Source organism: Carassius auratus, chromosome 12 (genome assembly GCF_003368295.1).
Source record: "Carassius auratus strain Wakin chromosome 12, ASM336829v1, whole genome shotgun sequence".
Classification (NCBI taxonomy): domain Eukaryota; kingdom Metazoa; phylum Chordata; class Actinopteri; order Cypriniformes; family Cyprinidae; genus Carassius; species Carassius auratus.
The window spans coordinates 9,233,453-9,258,945 of NC_039254.1; the positions used below are offsets into that span (position 1 = coordinate 9,233,453).

Genomic DNA, 25,493 nt, shown 5'->3' on the forward strand with positions numbered 1-25,493 from the left:
CTGTCTAAAATATATTAAAGTAGAAAACAGTTATTTTATATTGCAGCAATGTTTCACAGATTTACTTTTTTATTACATAAATTTACACAATGCCTAGTGAGCATAAAAGACTACTTTAAAATAATACTAATAATAATCTTACAGACTCTAAACTTTTAAATGGTTGTATAGTTTGATGCAGAAGATCAAATTAACATATCACTTATATATTTTTTAGCAAATCTGCCTTTTTATGATATTGTTTGACTCATTGACCAGAGGAATTGCTTCATGTTTTATAAAGTGGCTGCAATTGCAAAAATCCTTTAACCGTAAACGTCTGATCTTAGATGAGGTTGCAAAGAGCCTTTGGTTTGATTTGCATCTGAGAATTGCAGACATGTAATTTTTTAGTACTGGACACATGGACATTTTGTCTCAGTTCAGTTCAGTTCAGAGTCCTCAATCAGCTCTCAGTTCCAGCCGAAAAACATCCCAATATTGATTAACAGGCGATCAGTTCAACTATACCGTTGTGAAATGGTCTGAAATAAAACTATGAAAGTTTATGTAAATAATCTGAGAACAAACCTTTGTATAAAAAAAGAAAAGAAAAAAGAAAACCTGTTTTGTCTGACTCCTTGTATGTCTGACCCCTCGTCTATGTGTATGTGAGTTGTGAATCAGTGTGTCTGTGTGTGATTGTTCGTCACTTCAGTGGAATGTTGATTTTCGGTGCATCATACTGTAAGGAAGTTCCAGTTTTTTCCTCACATTTTCCCAGTTTGGTTCGCAGAGTGGTTGCTATGTTTAGGTTCTTATTTGTGTATTTTTAATGCCATGGGGGGGGGGGGGGATCATGTAAATGAAGGCACAAATACAGTGATCTCTATATACTACGTTTGAACACATGGCATCTTTGTACTATTTATTCCTTAAGTAAATACAATTCTGAAAATGCAAAACTCTTTGGTTTCAGAAGCAAATTGGACAGCTGAAGTGGTAACTGATGACTTTACTGCATGTTAAATGTCGCTGGCAGCTAATAATTCGTTTGTTAAGGGAATCGGAGAACAAATGAATCCAGATTTGTCTGCTTTCGTAGTTCAGATATTTTTAATAGGCCTGTTTTGTCAGGTTCCTATACAAAATAGTTGCGTGTGTTTGTATGGCTGAGCGTGTCTGTCTGTTTTCCTGCATTTATGTCCGCGTTATACTGTTCGAAATTGCTACAGACCATCCAAATGAACAACATTATATATATTTGCTAATATCTCGGCAGCATGTGAATAATCAAATTGATGTGATGTCTTTCAGAGAAACATCCTTTTATTGCTTTTCCTTCTGTTTAGCCCTTTCTGTGCTTTTCTTTCATGATTTAATGTTGTTATCCACGTCATGGATTTTATATATATATATATATATATATATATACTGCTCTGATGTGACACCTTTCTTTTCAGTGAGGCAGTAATCATTGATTGGCTTTGAACTCATGTCTTTCAGATTATGTAAAGCGAGTTTTGTTTGATCCAAAGGGACATACATTATTTGTACAAGATGTACAGCACTTTCCTGCTCATCCCAGTTAGATCAAGAACACAGCCTTTATTAAAGAGAACCTTTATCAACTTTTTGTGCTTCAGTGTTACATGTGTGTCGTCCACTCACAAGTCCAATGAGTAACTTTTTTTAAGGCATTGTACTGTTCTGCGTACTGTCCAAACTGTGTCCTCTCCAGGAAAGAAAAAGTTGCCAAATACTAGTAGAATATTTCACTGCTATGAGTAGCTTTGGGGGGAAATGTAGTCTATTAAGGAATATCATGCAGCTTGGTGCAATATTTTACGTACAGCTAAATTATTTCTCTGACAAGCAAGTATAGGGGAACAAATGTGGTAGACTGACTTTGGTAGGTTCTCTCTTGTGTTTTAGGTGTTCATTGGCATTAAAACTTATAACCAAAGAGGTCAAATATTGTATGCGGCTTCACATACAGTAACGTTCAAAAGTTTGGGGTCTGTAAGGTTAAAATTTTTATTTTTATTCAGAAAGGAAACCTTAACTTTGTTGTATGACATTTATGTTAGAAACCATTTATATTTCGAAAATATTGAGTTCATTTTAATCTTTCTAATTATCAAAGTAACAGAAAAAAACACACAAAAAAAACACAGTTTTCTCAAAAAATATTAAGAGTTTTCAATATTGATAATCGTAAATAATTCTTGAGCGTCAAATCAGCATATTAAAATGATTTCTGAAAGATCATTTGACACTAAAAGACGAAAATTGACTGCTGGAAATTTAGCTTGGCCATTACAAGAATAAATGACATTTTAAAATACATGCTTTAAACTAAATGTTTTCTCTTAAATAAAGGCTTTTTATCTTGAAATGTCCGTTTCAAAATCACCTTTGATTATTTACTGGCTTCTATTAAGGCGAATGGCTTTCTGTTTCTTTCCCGAGCTGTATGTTTGGTGAGCAGGTACAAAAAATTCAGCGAAAAGGGCAGATTTTTTTTACAGCAGCAACAAATGCATGTGTACTGCCATTCACTGTAACACCAACAGTGATATATGTATGACAGGGACTTCCACTCAATTTCCACTAATTGCAAAGTGCACAAAATACACAAAACCACATACAGTTGCTTTAAATTGTAATAATTGGATTGTAATGCAGCCTTAGTGAGAAGAATAGATTAAAAAAAAAAAAAAATGTAAATAGTCAAAATTGTGGTTGAGGATCTTTCTGTTGAAAAATCTTCAATAAATTTGCATTTGCAGTCAATATATGAGTCCCATTCTCTGTTGGAGAGTAAAGCACTAACTTGCATTTTATATACAGTGCTGTACTGTATACAGTAGATGCAGGAGCATCAGAGCATCATTTCATTTATACCTCATCTAATTTGCATGGGGGCCTATTCTGGCTGAGCTCTAGAAACACGTGGCTTGCGTTTTTGCCATTTAGGATGTTGAAGCTCAGCTCTTGCTCTGGTATAGATTTAGGATTCCTAGTTCCTTGTTTTCAGCATCGTCTGCTGCACTCATCTAGATGTCATGCTCTTTATCAAATATTGATGTATATTATGTATCAGTGGTGAAGACACTGGGTGATACTTACTGCCTCCTACGAACGTGCTCCAAAGCGGGAGCTCTATCATCATTTATATCACACCATACCATATGTTTTGCACATTGTGTATATATTTTAATGGATGTAATATATATTTTTATACATGTTTGGCGGATCCATGAGCTCTATTTTGTGAATAGTTTTGAAGATACGATTATATATACGCCATCACGTATCAGTGAAATTTGATGTATTGTGAAAATACTGTTCTAGAGGATGTTTTAGTCTCTTAAATATACCAGAGGAATGACATGCAAAACTTGTCTCTTTGTTTATTGTTGTCATAAGAGACGCTGAAACTGTTGTTTTTATACTCTCAATATTTAATATTATACATATTTTCAAATGCTAACATTCCATGTATAATAGAAGGTTTCAAATACAAAAACAATCCATTGTTTTCATAGTGACATTTGATACAGTATTCTTCCTACAAACAGTTCTCCAGGCTCATTTCCATGACTATTACATGAATGCAAACAAGTATTTATAGAATCACAGATGTCACTCAAACTTGGTTATATCAATTTGGATATCCGGTTTAATTACACTGTCATATAAGATGTTGAATTGATAAACATATTCTGTTTCAATGGCTTGGAATGTTATCCAAATCATTGTTACTGTGTCCACATTTGTCATGACTGCAGCAAATTGTTATTATTTTTTTTACTACATATAATATATATGAAAAATAGTACTTATAGTTGTATATATGTAATATAATAAGCCTACTATAAGTATTATTCCTCCATTTTGGAGGAACGTACATGTACTGCACTACATTTTAGAAGTTGTGAAACGAAGAAATAAAATTCAATTGATCCAAATGCAGGAGTGTACGGAGCGAGTCTAAACCACTGATTTGGTCAAATCTGATTCAGAATGAGCCAGAGGTACATGATTTGTTTACTTCTACAACCACTAGTCTTGACTATGATTCTATCACACTAAAGACATATTGGAAATGGTTGATACACTGCTGGACTAGTGGCCATTTGCACAATATTAATGTAGCACAGTAGATCCTCTTACTCTTAGTCAATTATTATTTGCTTAACTTGACTATAGTTGAATTCATTTGTACAGTAGTTTCACCACATATCAAAGCCTACATGACTTCCCCAACACAGAGACAAGAATCCAGCTGCTCAGCTTTAAGCTCTTCTGGAGGTTTCCACAGGTGTGTTATTGCAGATCAATAAGTGTATTACTCTTTGCTTCAAATTCTGTTTACTGAACATATATCTTTGTGGCAGGATGGACACTTGTGGGTGACATCTTTGAAGCGGTTCATACAAAAGGGGACCAGGCAACATCCGGCCAGGCACCTGCCCCAGAAACAACAGTAGGACAATGTAAATGCAAACTCAATACAACATGTACATGTGACCAATAATACAACAGTTCTGGTTCTCGAAATCTGATTAGCCAAGTGAATCAATGGACTTTTTATTCAAAGCACTGATAAAAGTAATAGTTAGCCAGAACTCTTTTCACTTACTCACTCTCATGTCTTTCTAAGCTTCCGTGACATGACGGCATGAGAGTGTGTAAATGATTACAATAAGTTTGTTTTTTGAGAAAGGTATCCCTATCTTTACAAGCGAGTCATTGAATCATTCACTCGATTTGTATTATAGCATTCAGATATTCTGGAAAGCGTTGCTGATAGATGCACAATGTGTAATTAGGTTTCATCAAACTGTATGTTTTCAGCAATACTCTGGTTAAAAAGTAAATTGTTAACTTCTTGTTTAAAGTTGTATTAAAGCAATATTACACTTGCAGTTGTCCTGTTGGTCTGAATATCAGCACGGTCATGATAACTTGCAATATTTGGAACAACAGCACTTTTGCTTGTGTGCGTATTGATTATTCACTACAGAGTACTTACCCTACCACAGATAAGAGACAGCAAAAGAGAAAGGCATTGCTGCCCAGTGTATAGTAGATCTCAGTTCTGACAGTCTTCTTGCAAGAAGGGCATTTTACTTTTGCTGGGGACATGGTGACATCGTCCAAGCTTACTACTGTCTCTGGGAAGGCGAAACACATTCATTTTGTTTATTCATTCAACATATATCAGTTCTATTGCGATCTAACCTGGACATTTGTCAATGGTTTTTGCCCCGCAACTTGTCAAGTTGTAAATTTGTGCCATGTATGTAACAAACTGTTATTTTACCCGTGTTGTCCTCTTGCTGAGCAATGGTAGGAGGAATTGTCTCTGTAAAAGATATATAAAGTCGTCGTCTTTTGGATTGGAGCTTTTCCAGTTGGTATGAAGAGTATATTATACAAGATAATTATAAGGATTAGTTCACTTTCAAACTAAAATTTCCCATGGCATCCAAGATGTTTGTCTTTCTTTCTTCAGTAGAAAAGAAATTAAGACATTCCAGGATTATTCTCATTATAGTGGACTTCAACAGCTACCAAACAGTTGAAGGTCTAAATGACAGTTTCAGTGCAGCTTCAAAGGGCTCTACATGATAGCAGATTAGGAATAAGGGTTTTATCTAGTGAAACGATTGGTATATGTATATAAAAAAAAGTATATGGTTTGTAAACAGAAATGCTTGCCTTGCACATCCATGACTTCATGTAATACGTAATAGCGCTGAAAATTTCGAAACATGCAAAGACCAAGTCAAAAAATTTAAATACTTGTCATTGAACATACAACAACTTTTGAACATTCCTCTTCACGTGGTACTTCCGCCTACGTGAAGCAACTTTTCAACTGGATTATGTATTACGTGAAGTCATGCACATGCATCACAGAGCTTTTTTTTTCTTTTTTGAAAAAGAATGATAGTTGCACTAAATAAGACCCGTATTCCTCATCTGGTGTCATGTAGAGCCCTTTGAAGATGAAGCACTGAAACTGTAATTTTGACCTTCAAACATTTGGTAGCCATTGAAGTCCACTATAAGGAGAATAATCCTGGAATGTTTTCATAAAAAAAACTTAATTTCTTTTTGACTGAAGAAAGAAAGACGTATACATCTTGGCTGACTTGGGGGTGAGTAAATTATCTGAAAAAATTCATTTGAAAGTGAACTAATCTTTTACTGTTACGTTTGCAGCCTTCCTATATTAATTTACCTGTGTTTTCTAATTGAGAAATGGTTTCTTTAAGACAAATATATAGATATTTATTGGATTGGAACATATATAATACAAGATTACATTTGCAACATTATTATTTCACCTGTTTTTTCCTCTTGAAGAGCAGTGGTAGGAGAAGTAGGTTCTGCAGTAACGGGGAGAACATAGAGCCCTTGGATTGGAGCTTGAATTGCATCTGTCACAGAAAGTATATCATACAATATAATACTGGATAATTAATGTTACATTAGCACACTTATGACTGAGAATGTCCCAGAAAAACCAAAGTATCACCAAAAATATGGTTTCAATTCAGTTTGTATATATAAGAATGTTCGCTTTGACACATTTGGTTTAACAGCTCGTTCATGTCTCTGTACAGATTTTAGAAGGATCCCAGCGTAAGGAACAAGTGGATAGTTTATTTTTAATGGCATTTCGGATTATTCGCATGTTGTTTTGTAAACAAGGCACAGTGTCATGGAGAGTTAACAAAAACATTTGTTGAAAGATGAAATGGTACTAGATCTAGTCTTAGCCTCAGGTGTCACACCCATGGACCGTTGGCTAAACGTCTGATGCATATGGGACACAAAAGTGGAAACACTTCAGGAGTGTCGATGACGTCATTGGATTGGTTGAAATCTACAGGATTTTTGTGAGACATGTTTGTCGCGTTCTTTAACGTTCCGCATAGAAACAAAGATACCATGGCAGCAAACCCCCCTCAAGAAAGAAGAAAGCCACAGTTTACAACTGTGACGATGAGTGATTATCAGGATCAACTAAATGCTGGATTTTCAAAATATGTGAAATATTTAAAGTTCGCGGCATAGAATATTTCAAAAAAGTCCGAGGGATTTACACACCGGTCTGTTATTGTGGTGACATTTCCACGCCCTGAAACTTGACGATGAACGAAACGAACTATGATTGGTTGTTTGACATGTTGGTTAAATGGCCTCATGGGTGGGCCTTTGCCAGTGGATGCTGCCATGAATTCCACTAGATCTGACTGCAGCTGCATCACAAATCGTAAGTAAATGATCTACAATAATGCTTTGTCTGGAAATTATCATTTTATTTTGATTATCTTGTCAAAACACACTCGCAATATGGAGGTTTCCTATGCAATGACGTTAGCCAATCATAACAGCGGCTGATAACTGAAAAAGCCTTAAAGAACATGCCCCTTAAAAACAGGTAATTTTAAAGAGGTTCAGAATGAGCGTTCAAAATAATAATTTTTCCACATATTTTATATTTTTATCCTTATTTATTTTACTTTTTTGTGCAAAAAACTTTAACATTATAAAAATAAAATAAAAAACATGTTGTGACCCCTTTTAATAAATCGAAAATCTAAAAAACAGATTGGCAATTCAAATAATAGCAGATTTTTCACATTTTAAATTGGCACCAAAAACTGAAATGAAAAATGCACTTAAGCCATATATAAAAATGTTTGTTATTGTAAATAAATAATATTGATATCTTAAAAAGATTTTTGGTACATTTTTTTTTCTATATGTTGGCATTTGGCTTTACATTTTGTTATGCTATCATATGTGGAAATATTATACCATGTCTTTTACAAATAACCCTGTGTTAGTTTGTGCCCCATACATCCATTGATTACATCAAGAGATGCTTTTAATTACAGTAAATTATGATTTAGTTTTTATTTTTATTTTTGAATTTAATAAATTTTTTATAACTTTAATAAAATGAAATAAATAAGTATATAAAATCTAGTCTTCAAAAAAAAAAAAAAAAAAACTACCAGTAAAATGTTTTTGAACTGAGGTTTAATTTTTTTAAATGTTGAAATATTTTTGCTATTTTAAATAATAATTGTTTTCTATTTGTAATTTATTCCTGTGATCAAAGCTAAATTTCTAATATTCTGATTTTATGGTTGAGAAACTTTTTTTATTCAATTGAGTAAATTTTTTCAGGATTCTTTGATGAATGGAAAGATCCAAAGACCAGCATTTATATGAAATAAAAAGCTTTTGTAACATTAGACCATCTACTATTCAAAAATTTCAAAATGTTACTGTTTTGCTATGACAATAAAGACAATAGTGTCAATTTACTGTTCAAAATTCAATGATTTCAGATGAAATTACCTGTGTTGTTCTCTTCTTATATTGGCCCATTTTACCTGAATGTTGTGCTGTGGCTCAAGAAAATACCTGCTGATACTCTAACTCTCATAGTCTGAAAACTGTTTTTTGCTTTACTTTTTGCCATTTAAAAATATATATAAATATTTAAGAGTCCCATGGTAATTTATAAAAATATCATTAGATCTCATGCATAGCTTATTTTATTGTATTATAAGTCATTTACCAAAACATGGTCCATATTAGCTGACTCCACCCTATTTAAAATGTGAAATAATTTGAAATTTTACATTTTGTTAAAGTTCGTTTCTGCCTTTCGGTTTTGTTTTTGTGTGTGTATATGCATATGTGTGTGTGTCTTAAATATTTCTAATGTATAATGTAGAAACATGCCTTTGTCTGTGCTCTGTGTTGTCAAACATTGATTATTTTTCTGAACAAGATCCTTCTCTTTTTGCTCCAGTAGCTTCAACTCCTCCTCGATTCTGTCCAGTTCTGTAGGGCCCTCTTCATTTGCAAGGTATCCTAAAAAGACAGAAAAAAAGAAAAAAGAAAATGTAAAGCAACCAGATTATTGTTTGTAGTAACTAGTCAAATGTAAGCACGCAGATGGATTACAGTCAAGAGTGGAGTCATTGCCATTTGAATGCTCATTTCCTGGTAGTTGGAAGTCGGCAGGTCCTCGAAAGAATAATTGCGTTAAATTGTTTTGCATGTTTTATTGCGCAGTGAACTAACCAAATGTTGTTGCTCCTACACTGAAGTCCACAGGGCCATCTGAGTCTAACAATATTTCCAGGGACCAATTGAATAATTCTTAACAACTAGTCTGACTAGTTCAAGCACTTTATGCCACAGTAATGTTTTAATTAAAGTAACTTTTATTTTTATTATTTAGAGTCCTTTCTTTAGCAATATCATGGGTGTATGAGTGTTATTCCATTACCCTCGATTCTGTTGTTCTTCTTTTGGATCTCCTGTAGGAACTGAAGACGGTTTTGCAGCTGTTGTCGTCTGAAGAGGATGTTACTCAGGTCTGTGGCATCTTCATCCTTTTCAGAGCCCTGTGGCAGCTCTGAGGTCACAGTACTATAGTACATAGTGACAGCACATTGCCCTATAGAAGAAATTACATGGATTTTACAACCTTATATGTAGACATATAGACGACCTTTTGGCCGTGTAAATAAAGGTGTGGTCACATTCGCGAAATTTCACAGAGGTACAGTAAATTTAACCGCACTCTAAAACTGCAAATCCCCACAGTATTGGGGATATTACAATATTGATTGTAAAGACACAGCCCTCTTTAGGTTATACCACAACATCTTAATTGACTCATGGTCAGGACTAAAGACTTATGCTTTAGGCCATTGTCTTGGTACAAAACCCAATGACCATCACAAAAAAAAAAAAATCTTGATAGACTTTTGTATTCATTCGTCCTTTCATGATTGGAAAGTGTCCTAACATGCTGGCCCTGAAGCAGCAAGGCAGTGTCAATCCATAATGATCCTTCTACCGTTCTTCATATTTGGGATGAGGTTTTGGAGTTGGTTTGCTCTAAACAGTGTTGTGCATTTTCTCCACAAAACATTTTCCCAAAAGCATTGTGAAAAATCCAGGTGGACCTGTTTTAGTGGGGTTTTTTTTGCAGTGATTTCTGATAGTATGCATGCAGAAAGACTTCAGCAGTTTGTAGAGACTTCAGCAGGTCCTTTGCTCTTGTCCTCTCACTTCTTTCAGGATTGTCGACTGTGTTCTTAGAGATTTAATTGGGCAGGTCACCTATGCGACCCACACTTTGAATCTCATTTGTTAGTTTAGTCAGATTGTGTCTGTCTATAATTGGGAGTTATATTTAGATCAGACCACATTTTATGAGTAATAAATGCAGAAATCCAAACATTTACAGTCACACGTAGCCACGCTTAACTGATTTTTTTATATTAAAAACCATTTGACCATAAGGATTCTGCTTAAGTGTTTTCAGATAAATACAAATGTGCCTGTGTAATAAATTCTTTACAAAACTAATAGTTAGGACCAGAGAGGAAATAAAAGCAGCCAACATGTGCTGAACATGCGTGTGAAGTCCTACAAAACTCTCATGAAGGGGACTTTTTTGAGCAATGCATAATTGTTGTCTTAGTTTTCATTATTGCTTTACTAATATTGTAAAACGTTGAAAATAATGAACAGCCTATATGTCTATCTAAACATGTTTATCTAAACGATTTTTCTATTACACAGGTGTGATAGTGATAGTTCACTTGAATATATCGCTGACTGGACATAGACAAATAAAGCTTTGAAATCTAGTGATAGGCTACTTGGTTATTTTATTAAGGGGAAATTTGCTTTTGCCAAACAAATATCCTGTGAGCTCTTCAATCCAATTTCCATTGAATTTCTTTTTGGCTCTGTTGATGTAGATAGCATTTTAATTCTGAAGTGTGCACGTAATCCAAGCTTGCTAATCATTGCACACATGCTCAACTGGGCAAACTCCACTATGTCTCTAGAATTGACAGTAACAGGAAAATTGGAAATAACATTTTGATCTTGTGGACAAAACATTGTGTAATTTTTTAACTATTGATATTCTAGTGCTCGCCGTTAATGTCAGATACAATGTTTGCCATTTGAACAATGTTAAAAACAAAGTTAGAAAAAGTTGTAAAAAAAATTTCAAACACATTATTTCCACATTTTTTGAGGTAAATAATAAAAAAGAATTTGCCTAAAGAAAACGTGTGCCAGATATTCAAGCAATCCAAATGCATGAAATTGTTTAAGAATGTTTGGTCATTTCTGTGCATCACTGCATTGTACATTTATGTGTGTTACTTGTTCAGTTTTTAGTGTTTCAGGCAACATTTATGATGGACATAAAGCCCATTTAAATGATAGAAAAAACATTGTCAATGAGAAAACACTGTTTAATCTATAAATCATGGGTACATCACATTACCTATAGGCACTAGGATGCTGTTTGTTTCGGCGAGTCAGAGTCCCGCTCCAGTCCTGGAAATGATGACAGTTTGAAGAATTGATCAGAGAATGATCAGTTTACTCAATATTTTTTTAATTCCTGTAGCAGTCCTTGCTTAGCAGTTCTCCTCATGCTGGAGTTTTTTGCAGTCTTTGAATATTTCCCCATAATCTCTTATGCCTCATCGCTGTGAATGTCAATCAAAAAAGATTAGATGACAATAAAAAAAAAAAAAGAATGATGAAGAAAAACTTAGAAAGCTTCACAGTGAATGCCACCCAGCCCTTCAAAAAATATTCACCGCCACCAACATCTTTCACCGTTTCTGTTTGTGGGAATTAAACAAGCCAATATACAATTTCCATATTGGTTTGAATACATTTTCATAATCAAATTTGCAGTAAGGGGTGACGTTCTGACTGTACACTGGTTTGGATGTGTGTGTAGGAAATGTTTAGTGCTTGTTTCAGAATGGAACATGAAGATGCTCAGAGATAAATACCACTTCCTTAATATATTTTTATGTACGTCTGAGTCAGGTTTAAAACCTTTTTTTATATATATACGGAATGGCAAGAAAAATTATCAGCATCATGGCATTATTTATGTTTAGGTTATAACATTTATTTTTTTATTGGTTAATTTTAATTCACCTTTATTAGAACACACTTTCAAAAGGATTCAAAAGGATGCTGGCTAAAACACTTCCATGATCCTTTGCTGTCGGTCACCTCTAGAGGACAGACTTTCACAGTAACAGAGTGGACTGTAGCATGAGGAGCTGTTCTGGACCACGGATGTCATCGATTTAGCCAATTTGACCTTGAAGAAGATTGAAAATAAATGAAATTCATATACAATTAAGGTCTACTTTAGAGGCAGTTAATTGTGTGGCCAGATTTACTAGAATATTCTAGTTTAGAGAAATGTGTATAACTGTTATTATATTATCATTGATGTACTATAGCTTTTGTTAATATCTTGAATTAGATATTTATTTTTTCATTTTCATTTTACTTTTCATAAGTTTTTGTAATTTCTATTCTTTATATATATATATATATATATATATATATATACATATATATATATATATATATATATATATATATATATATATATATATATATATATATATATATATATATATATATATATATATATGCCTATATTGTAAGTTTTAGTAATATTATAGTAATAATGTGAAGTTTTAGTTTTTAGTTTGATATTAAAGAAAATGGAAATTATTGCTTTGGCAGCTAGCTGAAATAAAGTACTTCTCTTATATTTGATTATATTTAAGCTGAGGGACGTGTGTCCAAACATGTCCGCTGGTGCTCATTGAGCATGTCTGTGGAACATTGAGAGGCACTTCCTGTTTGAGAGTGAGCAGCTGGAGTTGAGCCGTGAGTAATGAGAGGGGAATGAAAGGCCTGATACATGAGAGTCGGACAGCATTGCTGAAAAACCAGTAGAACCCTTCTCCCTTTTTGCCACCTCCACTATTTCTCTCCCTTTTGCTCTTTTTCCCTCTGATCCATCGATTTTTTTTTTCCAGCTCTCTCTCTGTTCTATCTATAGAATTGCACAATATGTCACAGACAGAATAGGATGTCCAATCTCTGCTGCAGGCACATGTGCCAAACGTGATCTGGGATGATGACACCACTGGGGGGCGGTGCTTGAACAGGCAATGGGATGAAGTGGGGTGGGAGGGGCAAAGGAAAGGGGCTAAAATAGTGAACAAAGGAACAGAAAGAAGCCTATAAATATGTCTATGCTCAAAGTTGCTGCAGGCTTAATCAATCAGCCTTTGGTGTTGATTAGGTCATTGTATTATGAAATGATACTAAAAATCATCTCACTTGAACTGAACCCAGTGGGGCATAATGGTACGTTCATTTGTGTTTTTTGTTCAAAATCAAATTCAGATTTGATTATAAAAACAGTTCATAGCAACAAATAGACTTTGCAGCTTAAAGAAGGCAGAGAGTGTGGAATCACTGCAGATCGTGTTGTGAGCGAGTCGGTTCGTGCATGTGCGTATATGCACACATGTAGCCTAAAGGAAGAGAGCGGACAAATCAGATCTTCTATAAGCAGAGAGATATAAAGATATCTGCTTGTGTTTGCAGTTTGTAGTCTGACCAAACACAAACTCATACCAGCTGGACTGTGTGTATAGCAAGCAGACACTCTTGAGATACACAACAGTGTTCCTGTAGATCAAACAGAAGAGCATGGCACTAACAATACAAAGGTCATATGTTTGAGTCCCAGTAAATCCATAAAATGATTAACAACAATGTATTGAATGCAATAAAGGCACTTTGTATAAAGGCATCTACCAAGTGCATACATGCAAATGTTAAAGGCTATCACTTTTTATTACATAATGGGAGTGTGGCACTGCTGATGTTTCTGTTCTTTTTTAATTTTCTGTTTGGCTTCATTTTCATTTAATTTCAAGTTACATTTATGATTAGTGTTTTTTTTTATCTTATATATCCATTTTTTGTGTCTTTCAAACATAAATGTTTTGGGCTCCGGGGACTTATTCAGCATTGTTGTTAGTTTAGCTTACGCAGATGAAGTTTTGTTCAAACTGTTTTACTAAAAATTACTTGAAAGCATCACATGCATTGTGTGTTAAAATCTACTAATCAGTCATGTTTTACAACAAAGTTTTCTAGCCCAAGTGTGTCTATGAATTCCAGCTTGTTTCAAGACATTTCTAATGTTACAAACTGTTCTTTTTCATTCAAAAAATAATATATTTTAAATATTTTAAAACATATAAAATGGTAAATTATTTCATTGAAGTCATAATATATTAACATATTAGATGGACAGACATATAGACACAGACAGACCGATAGATAGATAGATAGATAGATAGATAGATAGATAGATAGATAGATAGATAGATAGATAGATCATTAAAAACATTAATTTTAAGATTTTGACCAAATTCTTATGCAAGCAACGAATCCCTAATATTACATTGTAGCTGTCTAATGGACTTGATACTCTTCCGTCTGCTGAATTTTGTATCATGGACTCAGATGGCTGCTGGTGAAGGATTTGAGATGGTTTGCAGTCTTTTTGTGCCACCAACCAATCACCTCCATGATGTCATATTCCTGCGGTTTCAGAGAGATTAGTCACATAAAATTACAGCACAAGTGTGTGAAAGAAAGCGCCCAGAACTGACTGCCGTGAGCAAAAAAAAATAAAAAATAAAAATCCCAACAGGAAGGTCAGGAGAAGAGGACACACTTTGAGCTTCCAGGTGGGCCACTGAGCTGAAGGGGTGTAGGTGTTAATGCAGAAATTAGATCTCTCACTCTCCATATCCTGCTGACTCATGCCCACCCGTTCATTCCAGCCCAAACTGTAGCAGACGTCTCCTGACAGGCTCCTGGAGTGGCAGTGTGAGTCATCTGATATCAAACCTTTTCTGATTCATTATGCTCCTACGGCCCCTCCCCTACCTCATCCCAAACCTTACCGCAAACTCCTTTTCAAAATGCAGCACTATGTTTGCACTTAGTAGGAAGACATCTGCGCTGTCCTTCTCCCCTGCTACGCAGAACATTGTGCCAGCGGTAACGTGGGAACAGAACAGAGAGCAGGCGACCATTTCAGAGGCCAACATCGAGACGAGAGTGGTGTGCTGTTATATTTGACTACAGATCAAATTCAGAGGATCGCTGCAGTGTGAAGGCCCAGGCCAAGGTTCACCTGGCACTCCACAGCACCGTGCATGCTAACGGCAGTTTACTTGGCAAAGTTTTGGTTTCCAAGTCACGCCCCGAAAAACATACCAACACGGAGAACAGTAGCGCTGTGATGAAGCGGACGAGAGGGCGGAAGCAGATTCAAGCTCTCTCTCTCTCTCTCCATGTGTTTGATTTGGAGGTGAAACAAGGACATCCAACCTGAGAACCTGCTGACCTCTGGAGCGGCTCTGCATTAACCAGACAATAAATACCTGCTGGACGTTTATGTCTTCTATCATTTATTTGAATATAAACTCACTGAAAATCCAAATAACCTTAAACACTTTCTTAATCAGTTTTTTTATTTTATCTTTTATTTTTTTTATTATTCTTTACTTGTTTTTTAAACAAGACAAATTTGCATAATATTTTTAAAAAGAAAACTTGCCAAGACTGCATTTATATGATTACAATTCTATATTTTAATATATATTAAACTGTCATTAATTCCTGTTTTCAGCAGCATTAGACAGTTGTACGGGTTAATATTTTTGTGAAAAAGTCTACTTTCTTCTTCTTCAGGGTACTTTGGTGAATAGAAAATTCTAAAGTCAAGCATTTATCAGAAATATTTTGTAACATCATACTTTATTGTCACATTTGATCAATTGAACAAATGTTTGCTCATACTAGTTCTACAGACCCCAAACTTTTGAAGACTAGTGTAGGTAGTTCATAATACTAATTATGAAATAGTAATGAAACATAACACTAAATAAAACTTTTTTTTTTTTTTTTTTTTTTGCTCTGACCTAATGGATTTAAAGTCAGTTTATAATGTTATGATGATTTGAGTTTTAAGAGTAAAGAGGAAATAAATTTTTCTCATATATCCGTCTCAAAATCCTCACTTCAGTCTCACTTTAATTTCTATTAGCATAAAGAATGATAATTCCACAATTATAATTATTGTATATTAAAATTTTGTATAAACTCACATGTACAGTTACAGTACATCAACAACAAGTCTCTACTGTAGAACAAATCACACCATAGGACATACAATATTTATTTAGGAACACAAACAATGATAAGTTAATTATCAGGTAGTCCACAAATATTGTGGGAATGGTATCAATACAGTCAAACAGGGGAAAACATACATGGAAATCCCTTTGGGAACAAGCGACCCAAAAGAAAAGCTTGAGCAGAAATAGTTGCAAGTGGAAAATAAGACAAAGTAAATATTAAAATGACTAACAGCAATCCTTTTTGAAAATGGTTTTCATAAAATGAGAAATTCAACTTTTTTTTTTTTTTCACCAACAGATTTATCATTTTTATGTCGATAGAAAAAGCAAACCGAGACAGAATTGCAACTTGAATTGGAGTTCCCATCCTCTTTCTAAAACTGGAAATGAGACAGAATTCCCGAAAAGCATTCATGTACAATTCCCCCTAAAAGCAAGAAACTACAAAATATGATATACATATGAATACGTCATGCAAAGTGGCAAGTCTGCTTACAAACATGTTGAATAGTAGTCTGGTTTAATGTAACTTTAGCGCCATGGGTTTACTCTCCTCAGCTAAGAAACAACAGTCTGATAAACCAGCTAACCAGCTCCCCCCAAAACAGATTGAATAAAAAAAAACTAGGAGCCATGATTATAAAATATCTAAATCTTTCAGAATCAATTTTCAGAACAATCTTTGAGGACATCAGTGAGTTACTGCGTAATGGGTGAAGCAAAGCATCCTGGAAAATCCGGTTCGAGTTCGAAAAAAGGGTGTTCAACTAGTGAGATTCCCTGATTGGCTGAGTAGAGTCAGGTGACCAGTGAGGTACGAAAAAAAGTCCCATAATCCAATGGGGAGAGAAAATGTAAGTCCGATACACAATGTTTGAGTGTGCAAGGCTCACACACTGTACACATGAATGCTTGCATTGAATACTAGTAAGTTAAAAAACGCAAAAACAGATCGCTAATCCACATGCAACGTCAACTCTCGTCTTGCATAAAGAACACCAGATAAAAGAATAAAAAGTAAAATGTGAGAAAAGTTGCTGCCTTAGATGCTAGATGTCCATCTTTGAGAAAATACCAGAAATAATCCACGGGCGCAATGATCATAGTCCCATATACGTTTAACTACTCTTTTATTATAGAAAAAACTTGGTAAATTTCACTTGCTCTCTTTCTTAGTAATACAATGTGCGCTTGTTTCTTTATTTCTCTTATTACCTTCGTGTTGGCTATCGCTCCGCTTCTGTAAATGTCCATGTTGCTTGGTTATTCTTGGTGTAGCTCTCTCCCTCTCCATGTCTGGTGAGTGAGAGAGAAAAAACGACCCTCCCCTGACCCTCGCTCCGTGTAGTCCAGGCCCTCATCTCTCGGCCTCCATGGCGACGCTGGCCTTCTGTTCAGTTGCCGCTTGCTGGTTGACAGCCGAGGGCCAGCCTGGGGGCGGGTGGGCTTGTTGGGGGGAAGGCCCTTGAGTCCATAAGCCCTGCTGGTTGGGCACGGGTCCGGTCATGCCCCAGCTGACTGGAGGTGGAGGGGGCGAGGTGGCCATGCTGGCACTGCTGCTGCTGTTGAAGCTTTCCGAGGCTTTGAGGCGCGAGAACATGGTGAGGGCGTCTGGGAAGTTTGGTGGCGTTGCCGGCGTGTTTGCGGGGGTGCACATCTAAAATACAAAACAGATGGACAATCACAACTGTGTTCTTGAATAATGCACATCATTTATCATTTTCTATCACTTTTTGGTGTCAGTAAGATGTCTAATGTGTTTGAAAGAAGTCTCTTATGTTAACTATGGCTGTATTTATTTATTTTATCAAAAACATTCAAATAGCAAAAGTTACTTTAAATTGTAAATGCAGGCTATTTTTTTTTTGTTACATTACAAATGTATTTACTGTCACTTTTTTTTATCAGTTTAATAGGTCCTAGCTGAATAAAAGTATTCATTTATTTCAAAATTACCCTAGTAAAAGGTAATATATTAAAAAACATTTATTTCATTCTAAGCACAGATTAAATCTATTCATGTATTTACTTACATGTCGCTTGAGACTTACTGATGTAAAAATTATAATTCAACTTTTATGGAGTACTACTTGTGTACAATGCACATTTCTTAATATTAAGCCTAAAATATGTTGTCATATCACTACTGATGATGATTATATGACCTTTGAGTAATATCGGCGTTTAAATGCGAGATATTTCTAATTTAGCAGACTTTAAGTATACCAGGTTATATACTAAAAAGTACAATTACAGTATATTTTACTATGTACATAAATATGTCAGTCTATTTGTAGTATACTTAAAATAAAATAAATGTATTTCAAATGCATTTCTTTTGAACAGTAGTGTAGCAGTTTGTCTTGTTACACTTTAATTAAAATAAATAAGTAAATCAAATCTTATGCTCTCTAAAATCATTCTCATTGATTTCATGATATTCCCCTCATTCATGTATTTGTATCATATAGGAGGCCCCTTTTTCATACTTCCCTAACTTTCAACACATCTTTAACATTCCTAACTAATAAAACCCATTTTAAACCGTATGACGAGCAGGTAAAACATTTTAGTGGCAAAATGTAGTTCTGCCAAGTGGTCCCAGCAGATCATTCCAACATTCCCTCCCTTCCTTCACATTCTCTCAGCCGGTGTTGACTGGTGCTCTTCTAACAGTTCAACTTCCTGTTTCTCATCTCTGCCCTGGCATCACCCGCTCTGCCTTCCTCTGTGTGCCGTTCAGCCTCTCCATTACTTCTGTGACCTCCCCATTGTCCTCTCTGAACTCATTGTCCTCTGTCCGCAGCAAATCGCGCATTTACAGAGGTACACAATAGGCCCCATGAGAGCACCCCCGCCATCCTGCCATGTTTTCGGCGGCAGGACAACATCACCAAAAATAAACAACTTTTCAAAGGTCGCCACAAATCTGCACAAGGCAGCAATCTTGGGGTTGAATTAGGACTAATATGTGGGGTAAATCTAAGAAATTCTGTCAATGAAAGCTGAAATGAACGGACAGCATTACATTGGGATACTTCCTGGTGTGCCCTTGCACAGGTATGAGAAACATGTCCATATTGTCTTACTGCAACATCCAGTCAGCAACCTTAAATACTGCCGCTTGCAGTTTTTATTGACCCACCCGAAAGGATATCTCTCCGAAACCCACCACAATCACCACATCGTGGCTGGTCAAAAGTCTCAAATGGACCTCCGTGTCCCTAGATGCCTTTGAATTCACAAGAGTGTTTACAACAGGAAGTCTGAGGGATTAAAAAAACAGCTATGAAACTGTTGGGGAGAGTCGTATAAAATGGCATCCAGTAATGCATCACCCAGCTGGACAGCTGCTGCAGATGTGGAGAAGACGACGGTCAGTGGCTTAACAAGGCTGTCAAACCGAGAGCAGATGCATCTGCAGATCTTCCATAATTCAGAAACATTGACAGTGTGCTTCAAGGGGTGCGGTGAACATAACAAACGTGCTCCGGCCGACAGCTGGGTTGCTATGGAAATATTTTGGTTGTGAGGACAGATCTGTTGATTAGAAATGAGGTCAGAGTTGGCGTGGAAAAGCAGAACCTGCGGTGCACAGCCCAGTCCACTTTGTTATAATTCCTTTTTGTTCGTTACACTTGATTAACTTGGAAACCCAGTGAATGTTTAAACCTTTTTCTTTCTTTCTTTTTTAGACACACCCCTTGTCTTCCATTGGTTGGTCAAAAAGATAACCCAGCCCCACACTCACTGCTGGTCTGGATTCTCAAACAAAGAATGTTTAGATAGCACTACACAATGTAAAGGCTGTAAAATAGGGCGCAAATGTACAGCGTTAATATGAAGGAATTATATATTAATTTTTCACAGATGTTTTACCCATATTTTGAATTATGCATTGCATCATGTTGATTCTTCTTCTTACAGTGTACAAACCCAGAGTGGTTTTACTTTATAACCTACAAATGGCTTACTTATCTCTTCATATTAAATTGAAATCTGAAAAAGTATGAAAAAACAAATCAACTTCTATTACCAAACGCTTTTGAGTAGTATCTTTCTATTAAAACGAGACCAACAGTGCAACAATTTTTCAGCCGACTCAGTTCCAGAAGCATTTTTCCCAAAGGAATTTTAAAAAGTTACTAACTAAAGACATGAACCAAACCAACCTGCTATAAGGTAAACCACACATATTACACGTTTTGAAAATCAGCCAAAACACAAAAGGCACAAGACTGCAAGAAAGAATTGCCACTCCATTAAGCATAAACAGCATAAAATTGACAGCATAAAGCTTGTTCCTCTTTACTTTTGTTCAATGAGCCAGGCTGTTCCATTCCACAAACAAGCAGATTCTCCTTCATTGGAAAGAGCTAGAAATATATAGCATAAAACAAAGGAAAGCTTTCAAATTCCTTTGAACTAAAACTGTGATGCAATTCATTTCTTGTGCATAGCATGGAAGTTGTAGTACAACTGCTGTTTTGCATCCTCCACATGCATGTCTACATGACTCAGGGCTGGAATTATGGAAAGTGAACACACTGTGCGAGATGGTGCATGAAATATAATGATAAGGTTTGTAATGAGATAATTGACGGTTGACTGCAGCGTTCCATTGTAACACAAAACTGTATAACACTGCCTGATCTGCTGTACGCGTATCTGTGAGCCTCTGAGAAAATGGAGATGCTGCGCGTTGTCACCAAGCAGGCAGACAATGCCTTTAGGAGGTGCTTTGATTTTGATAACAGTCATTTATAATCACATACTGCAGAGATGCAGAGTTTTTTCTGATCTCTGCACTCTATTCTGCTGTGTTTATGTAGGTTTAAGTGTTTACACATATGTGAAAAAAATGATCTCCCAGTTTAAGGCTTGATTATCAACCTGAGTGTAACTGTACAGAGGGATTTCAGTACAAAACAACAGGCATGTATTGTCTACAAAAAGGCTAATTTCACAATGAAACAAGACTTGATTTATAATGGTGTGCATGTTTAAATCAAGGACACAGCGGTTAATATTGGCTGCAGTTTCCTCTGCCAAGTGATTGTGCAGTGATTGTAAACAAGCAAAAGTTGTTCAATCATAACAGTTTAAATGTCGTCCAACAGAAAGAAATCTTTGAGGGTTATGACCGCTATCCAAGAGCATTTTTTCGTAATAAAAATAAATAAATCTGTTCTTCTGTATTGTAACCTACATCAGAGTGTAACAGCTTATTAAAAAGGAAAGAAAAATAAAAATAATCTATGCATCATTTGACTGGATTTTGAGGTTTTAGCATAGCACTCAACAGGAGTTTGCATAATTGGAAGATCGAGGTCAAAATGTAAAAAAAATGAATATGAATTGTTCATAATAAGATTTATAACATGATTTTAGAAAATAGGGTAAATAGTATAAAAACTGTGATAACTAAATTAGCATTCACACCATACTATAAGTGTACACTGCGTGTCGTCAATTGCTTTAAATGCCCCAGCAGCTCTTTAAAGCTGGGAGGATTCTGGATGGCTGTCAGTGACAGAAAATTGATTCCAACAATATCATTTTTTCTGTGCCATTAACACTACAGTATAGCTGTGCTGTGAACATGCAGCTCACAGAATAAGAATGATTCTTAACATTTCTGTAATAGTTATTGTCCTTGGTGTGAATGGGCCTTAAATAATCTAACATACCATATATATTGTCAGACGTCATATTATATAACTGAAGCTTGTTGAATGAAACATTTCTCCTTTTTTTTTCAGATACTTCACAAACTGTAGGTCTGCCAGCTGATACCGTGGCTTTAAATGAGCATCCAGTTTTATCCAAAGCGACTGATGAACATCACGAGCGGTTTATCATTCAAGAGACAATGCACAGTCCCGCAGTAACAAGCTTCAAGAGTGTGTCAGCACAAATTGTGATTTCAGTTAGATGCTCACAAAATAGCCTGCTTTCCTAGCATTGCTTCCGATGAGTAATCGGAAAGGCTATTTTGATTATAGAAGAACATGATGTGATATGTTTTTGAATAGATGTGACAAACATTTACTTTTGGGGATTGAATTCTGCCGGGGGCTAAAATCATCTACCAGCCGAGGCAATCTGGGCCATGCTTACCAGTTAAACCCATGTGCATTGCATGGTTCTTCACACTCACAGCATACTGGGAAACATTGCTTGTAAATGTGGTTTACTCTTTCTGAACCCAACCACAAAATCAGCTCAAGGCCAAAAACTCAAATATAATCATTGTTTCAGAGTGAAATACTTTGTATACACTGCCTTTGATGAGACATTCCGGTGTTTATTGACTTCTCAGCCTGTGTTTTGTCCTTAGAATGTTTCACACAGATTGTTCCACTTCCCCAATTCACAGCCTTGACAAGAGAGAACATCTGCTCGTTTTTATAGCTACAGAGACTGTAAGGTCATCAAGATAAGGAGCTTCACGCCATGATCCCTTTAATCAAACTGTCAGTTAACTGCAATAAAGTCCTGTCATTACTCTAACCTTTCCCCGGCACCCCTCTCTGTAAGGTACAGGAGAATTAAAACACTGCCAACTCTTTCTTAGGTCACACCCTGGAACAAACCACAGTTAAAGTTACCAGAACTTGTGCCCCTCCTTCTCAGCCCCAATGCCAGGAAAAGAGACTTTTCTACCCTTTGTGTGTTAAATCCTGTATTAATTACTTTACTTTAACCGTAGAATAACTTACCATGTTACTAAGGCTACTCTTTTTACTTCATGCATGGTAAGAGCTTCACTGGACAGAATACAAAAGTGTATTTCTCAAAATGTGGAAATTGTGCTCCGTATAAAACATTATTCTTTGGTAATGAAAATTAAGTGTGATGTCTGAATCCTGAATATAAACCAATGAGGGAATCCTGAATATAAACCAATGAGGGAAGCATGCTAGTCTGCTGACTCTTTCATGCACGTATGTCTTCAGTCAATCAGAATAAGTGTGTTAGTGCAGGGGAAACTGTAGTGCAAACTCAATTGCATTCAACAAAATCACACCTCTGCTTCTTGTGCTTTCACCTGGATCTTTTTAAACTGTGATGCAGTGGGCAAACTACTCTGTGTTCAGCGATAAACAATGATCTGTAGGTACTTTTATGCTTCAGCAAAACCATTTATGGCCCATATACTCACATCAATAAACCTCAAACAGACACAAACATGGGGTGAACTGCAATGTTTAACTGAACATTATCATTTCTGTTTTAGCAACACATTTATTTATTTTAATTCCCACTTTTTATATTTTGCCATTTTTCTAGACATATAGGATTAGCTTTGAATTTTTTTTATACTTCAGATTCAGACAGATTCACTAATGAATATTTTTGACAATTTTATAAAACTGTTTAACAGATTAATTGAAAAAAACTCCAAAAGACTCCAAATAATAAATCACCCACAATTCACATCAGCATTATCTATGAGATTAAATATATTTAATATCAAACAATAACTGTAAAAACTCTTCACTATAAAAATGTTCCACACCTTCCGCAATTTATGACTTTTTTTTTAAGTCTGAATAACACAATTTCAATAGTTAACACAAATTAATGAAAAATAAAGCATAATATAACAACAAACATTTATTAATTTTACAAATTAATGTTAATTTCAGCATTTACTAATACATTATTGAAATCAAAAGTTATTACCGGACATTATTTACCCGACCTGGGCTAACAATGAATGAACAGTTGTATTTTTTTTAAGTAATGTTAACACAGATTATTAAATAGTAACGAATTAATTGCAAAATGTTAGTTATAGTAAATCCATGAACTAAAATGAACTAATGGGATCTTATTGTAAAGTGTTAAGGATATGCCCAGGAAAACAAGAGACAGTGGGGTGTTCCAGAACTCCGTCATCATCATGCACATACCATGAACCTCTTTTTCATAAAGGAATTATTAAACACTAGTCCTGTTCAAAAAGAGACCTGCTTATTGCTTGACCAGTGGTAGCCCACATTCGTGATACTTTCAGTATAAATAAAAATAAAAATAAATAATGGCCGCAACAATGAAATACTGCCTACCTCGGCACACTACAGTGATAACACTGAACACAGCGCCCGTGTGTGTGTGTGTGTGTGTGTGTTTATTTCTGGAAGCCCCGTCTCTCCGCAACATGGCCGACACTATGGCTACAGCTTTACATTGTTATTGTTTCAGCCACGATGTAAACGGAACACGTATATAGTCACATAACAGACGCGTGTAATAAAAAAAAGTAACATTTAATAAACATTTATAAACAGAGGTGACGGCTTTCATACTCACCATTTGATGATGGTGACCGTAAGGGATATTTGTCTCTTGAAAGAAGGCACTAAGGGCTGTCTGTGAGTGAGAGATCATAACACAGCATTACCACGCATGCGGTTTAATAATATTCAAACATATTTATACCTCGCTAGACTGGAAAACTGTCGGAGTTTCACTTATTTTAGAGAGCTGAGAATGGCTGCAGGATTTAGGCTGATCAAAACAAAATAATAAAAGCACAACATTTGTATCAGTGTTGAACTCTGTGGAGTGTAATCTGTCTGCGGTCATCTTCATTGCAGAACAGCATTGGAAGATCGTATAGTGTGGCATGGGGAAGGATTATAGTATTTAATCTGGAGTAAACTCTAATTGGATAGTAGTCTCTGATGAGCTTATCGCAATCGCTATACTATAGAGATGCATTTTAGTGCCGTTTTATTCCTAAATAAAGCATATGCAGACGACATTAATAGATTTTAAATGTCCAAGAAGGGGACACTGAAACATGTCTCGGTCATTGTTATTATTTATTATTAAGCAGTGGCAACCAGACACTCGACAGACAGAGAATGCAATGCAGCACATAAACAATGCACTAGCGTAGGCATGCATAGTGTGTTTTACATTGCGCTTTACCTCAAACTGCCAATGTGCCGCTTGCAGAAGCTGTTTCGCTTGGTCTGCGGCACATCCAGCTGTCAGGACGAACTGGTTTATCATAACTTGATGTTTGAGTTCATCCATATTCGCTGGTGTTTGTTTCCAAGCCACGAACAATAGTGCTTTACCCGGGATCGGATTTTTGAGATTTAGCCTCTCCGCTTTTCTCTTTCAGTCGTCCACCATTACAGCCGGTTGAACAAACACAAATATTTACTGTAGGAGCGCTGGTGTAACGAGCGCCACATGATTGACATCATGGAGCAGCCAATCAGAGCGGGGCGGAGGTCATGGGAATTGTATGCGTCGGGATTCCACGTTTGTTGTGTTTCTGATGACAGTGCATTAGTTTGATGTATATGTTGAAGCATTCCAGATCGACATTGACGATTTTGCTTATACAATTTGACA

The 25,493-nt window shown here is 35.7% G+C and overlaps 1 protein-coding gene and 2 long non-coding RNA genes across 3 annotated transcripts; all 3 read right to left on the minus strand.

Annotated features, from left to right (window-relative positions):
• Positions 1-4,297: 4,297 nt before the first annotated feature.
• LOC113111743 (uncharacterized) lies at positions 4,298-6,422 on the minus strand. Its single transcript, XR_003293352.1, has 4 exons — positions 6,342-6,422; positions 5,312-5,353; positions 5,021-5,162; positions 4,298-4,454 (listed from the first exon to the last, which is right to left on the minus strand). It is a non-coding gene; the product is annotated as an uncharacterized LOC113111743 (long non-coding RNA).
• A 2,275-nt stretch (positions 6,423-8,697) lies between these two features.
• On the minus strand, positions 8,698-11,911 carry LOC113111744 (uncharacterized). Its single transcript, XR_003293353.1, has 3 exons — positions 11,342-11,911; positions 9,314-9,484; positions 8,698-8,892 (listed from the first exon to the last, which is right to left on the minus strand). It is a non-coding gene; the product is annotated as an uncharacterized LOC113111744 (long non-coding RNA).
• Positions 11,912-16,129: 4,218 nt separating this feature from the next.
• Positions 16,130-25,306, minus strand: LOC113111741 (UBA-like domain-containing protein 1). The gene is made up of 3 exons (XM_026276791.1): positions 25,059-25,306; positions 24,435-24,494; positions 16,130-17,772 (listed from the first exon to the last, which is right to left on the minus strand). The coding sequence occupies exons 1-3, from the start codon at positions 25,164-25,166 to the stop codon at positions 17,473-17,475; spliced, it is 468 nt and encodes a 155-aa protein (XP_026132576.1). The 5' UTR covers positions 25,167-25,306; the 3' UTR covers positions 16,130-17,472.
• Positions 25,307-25,493: the final 187 nt, after the last annotated feature.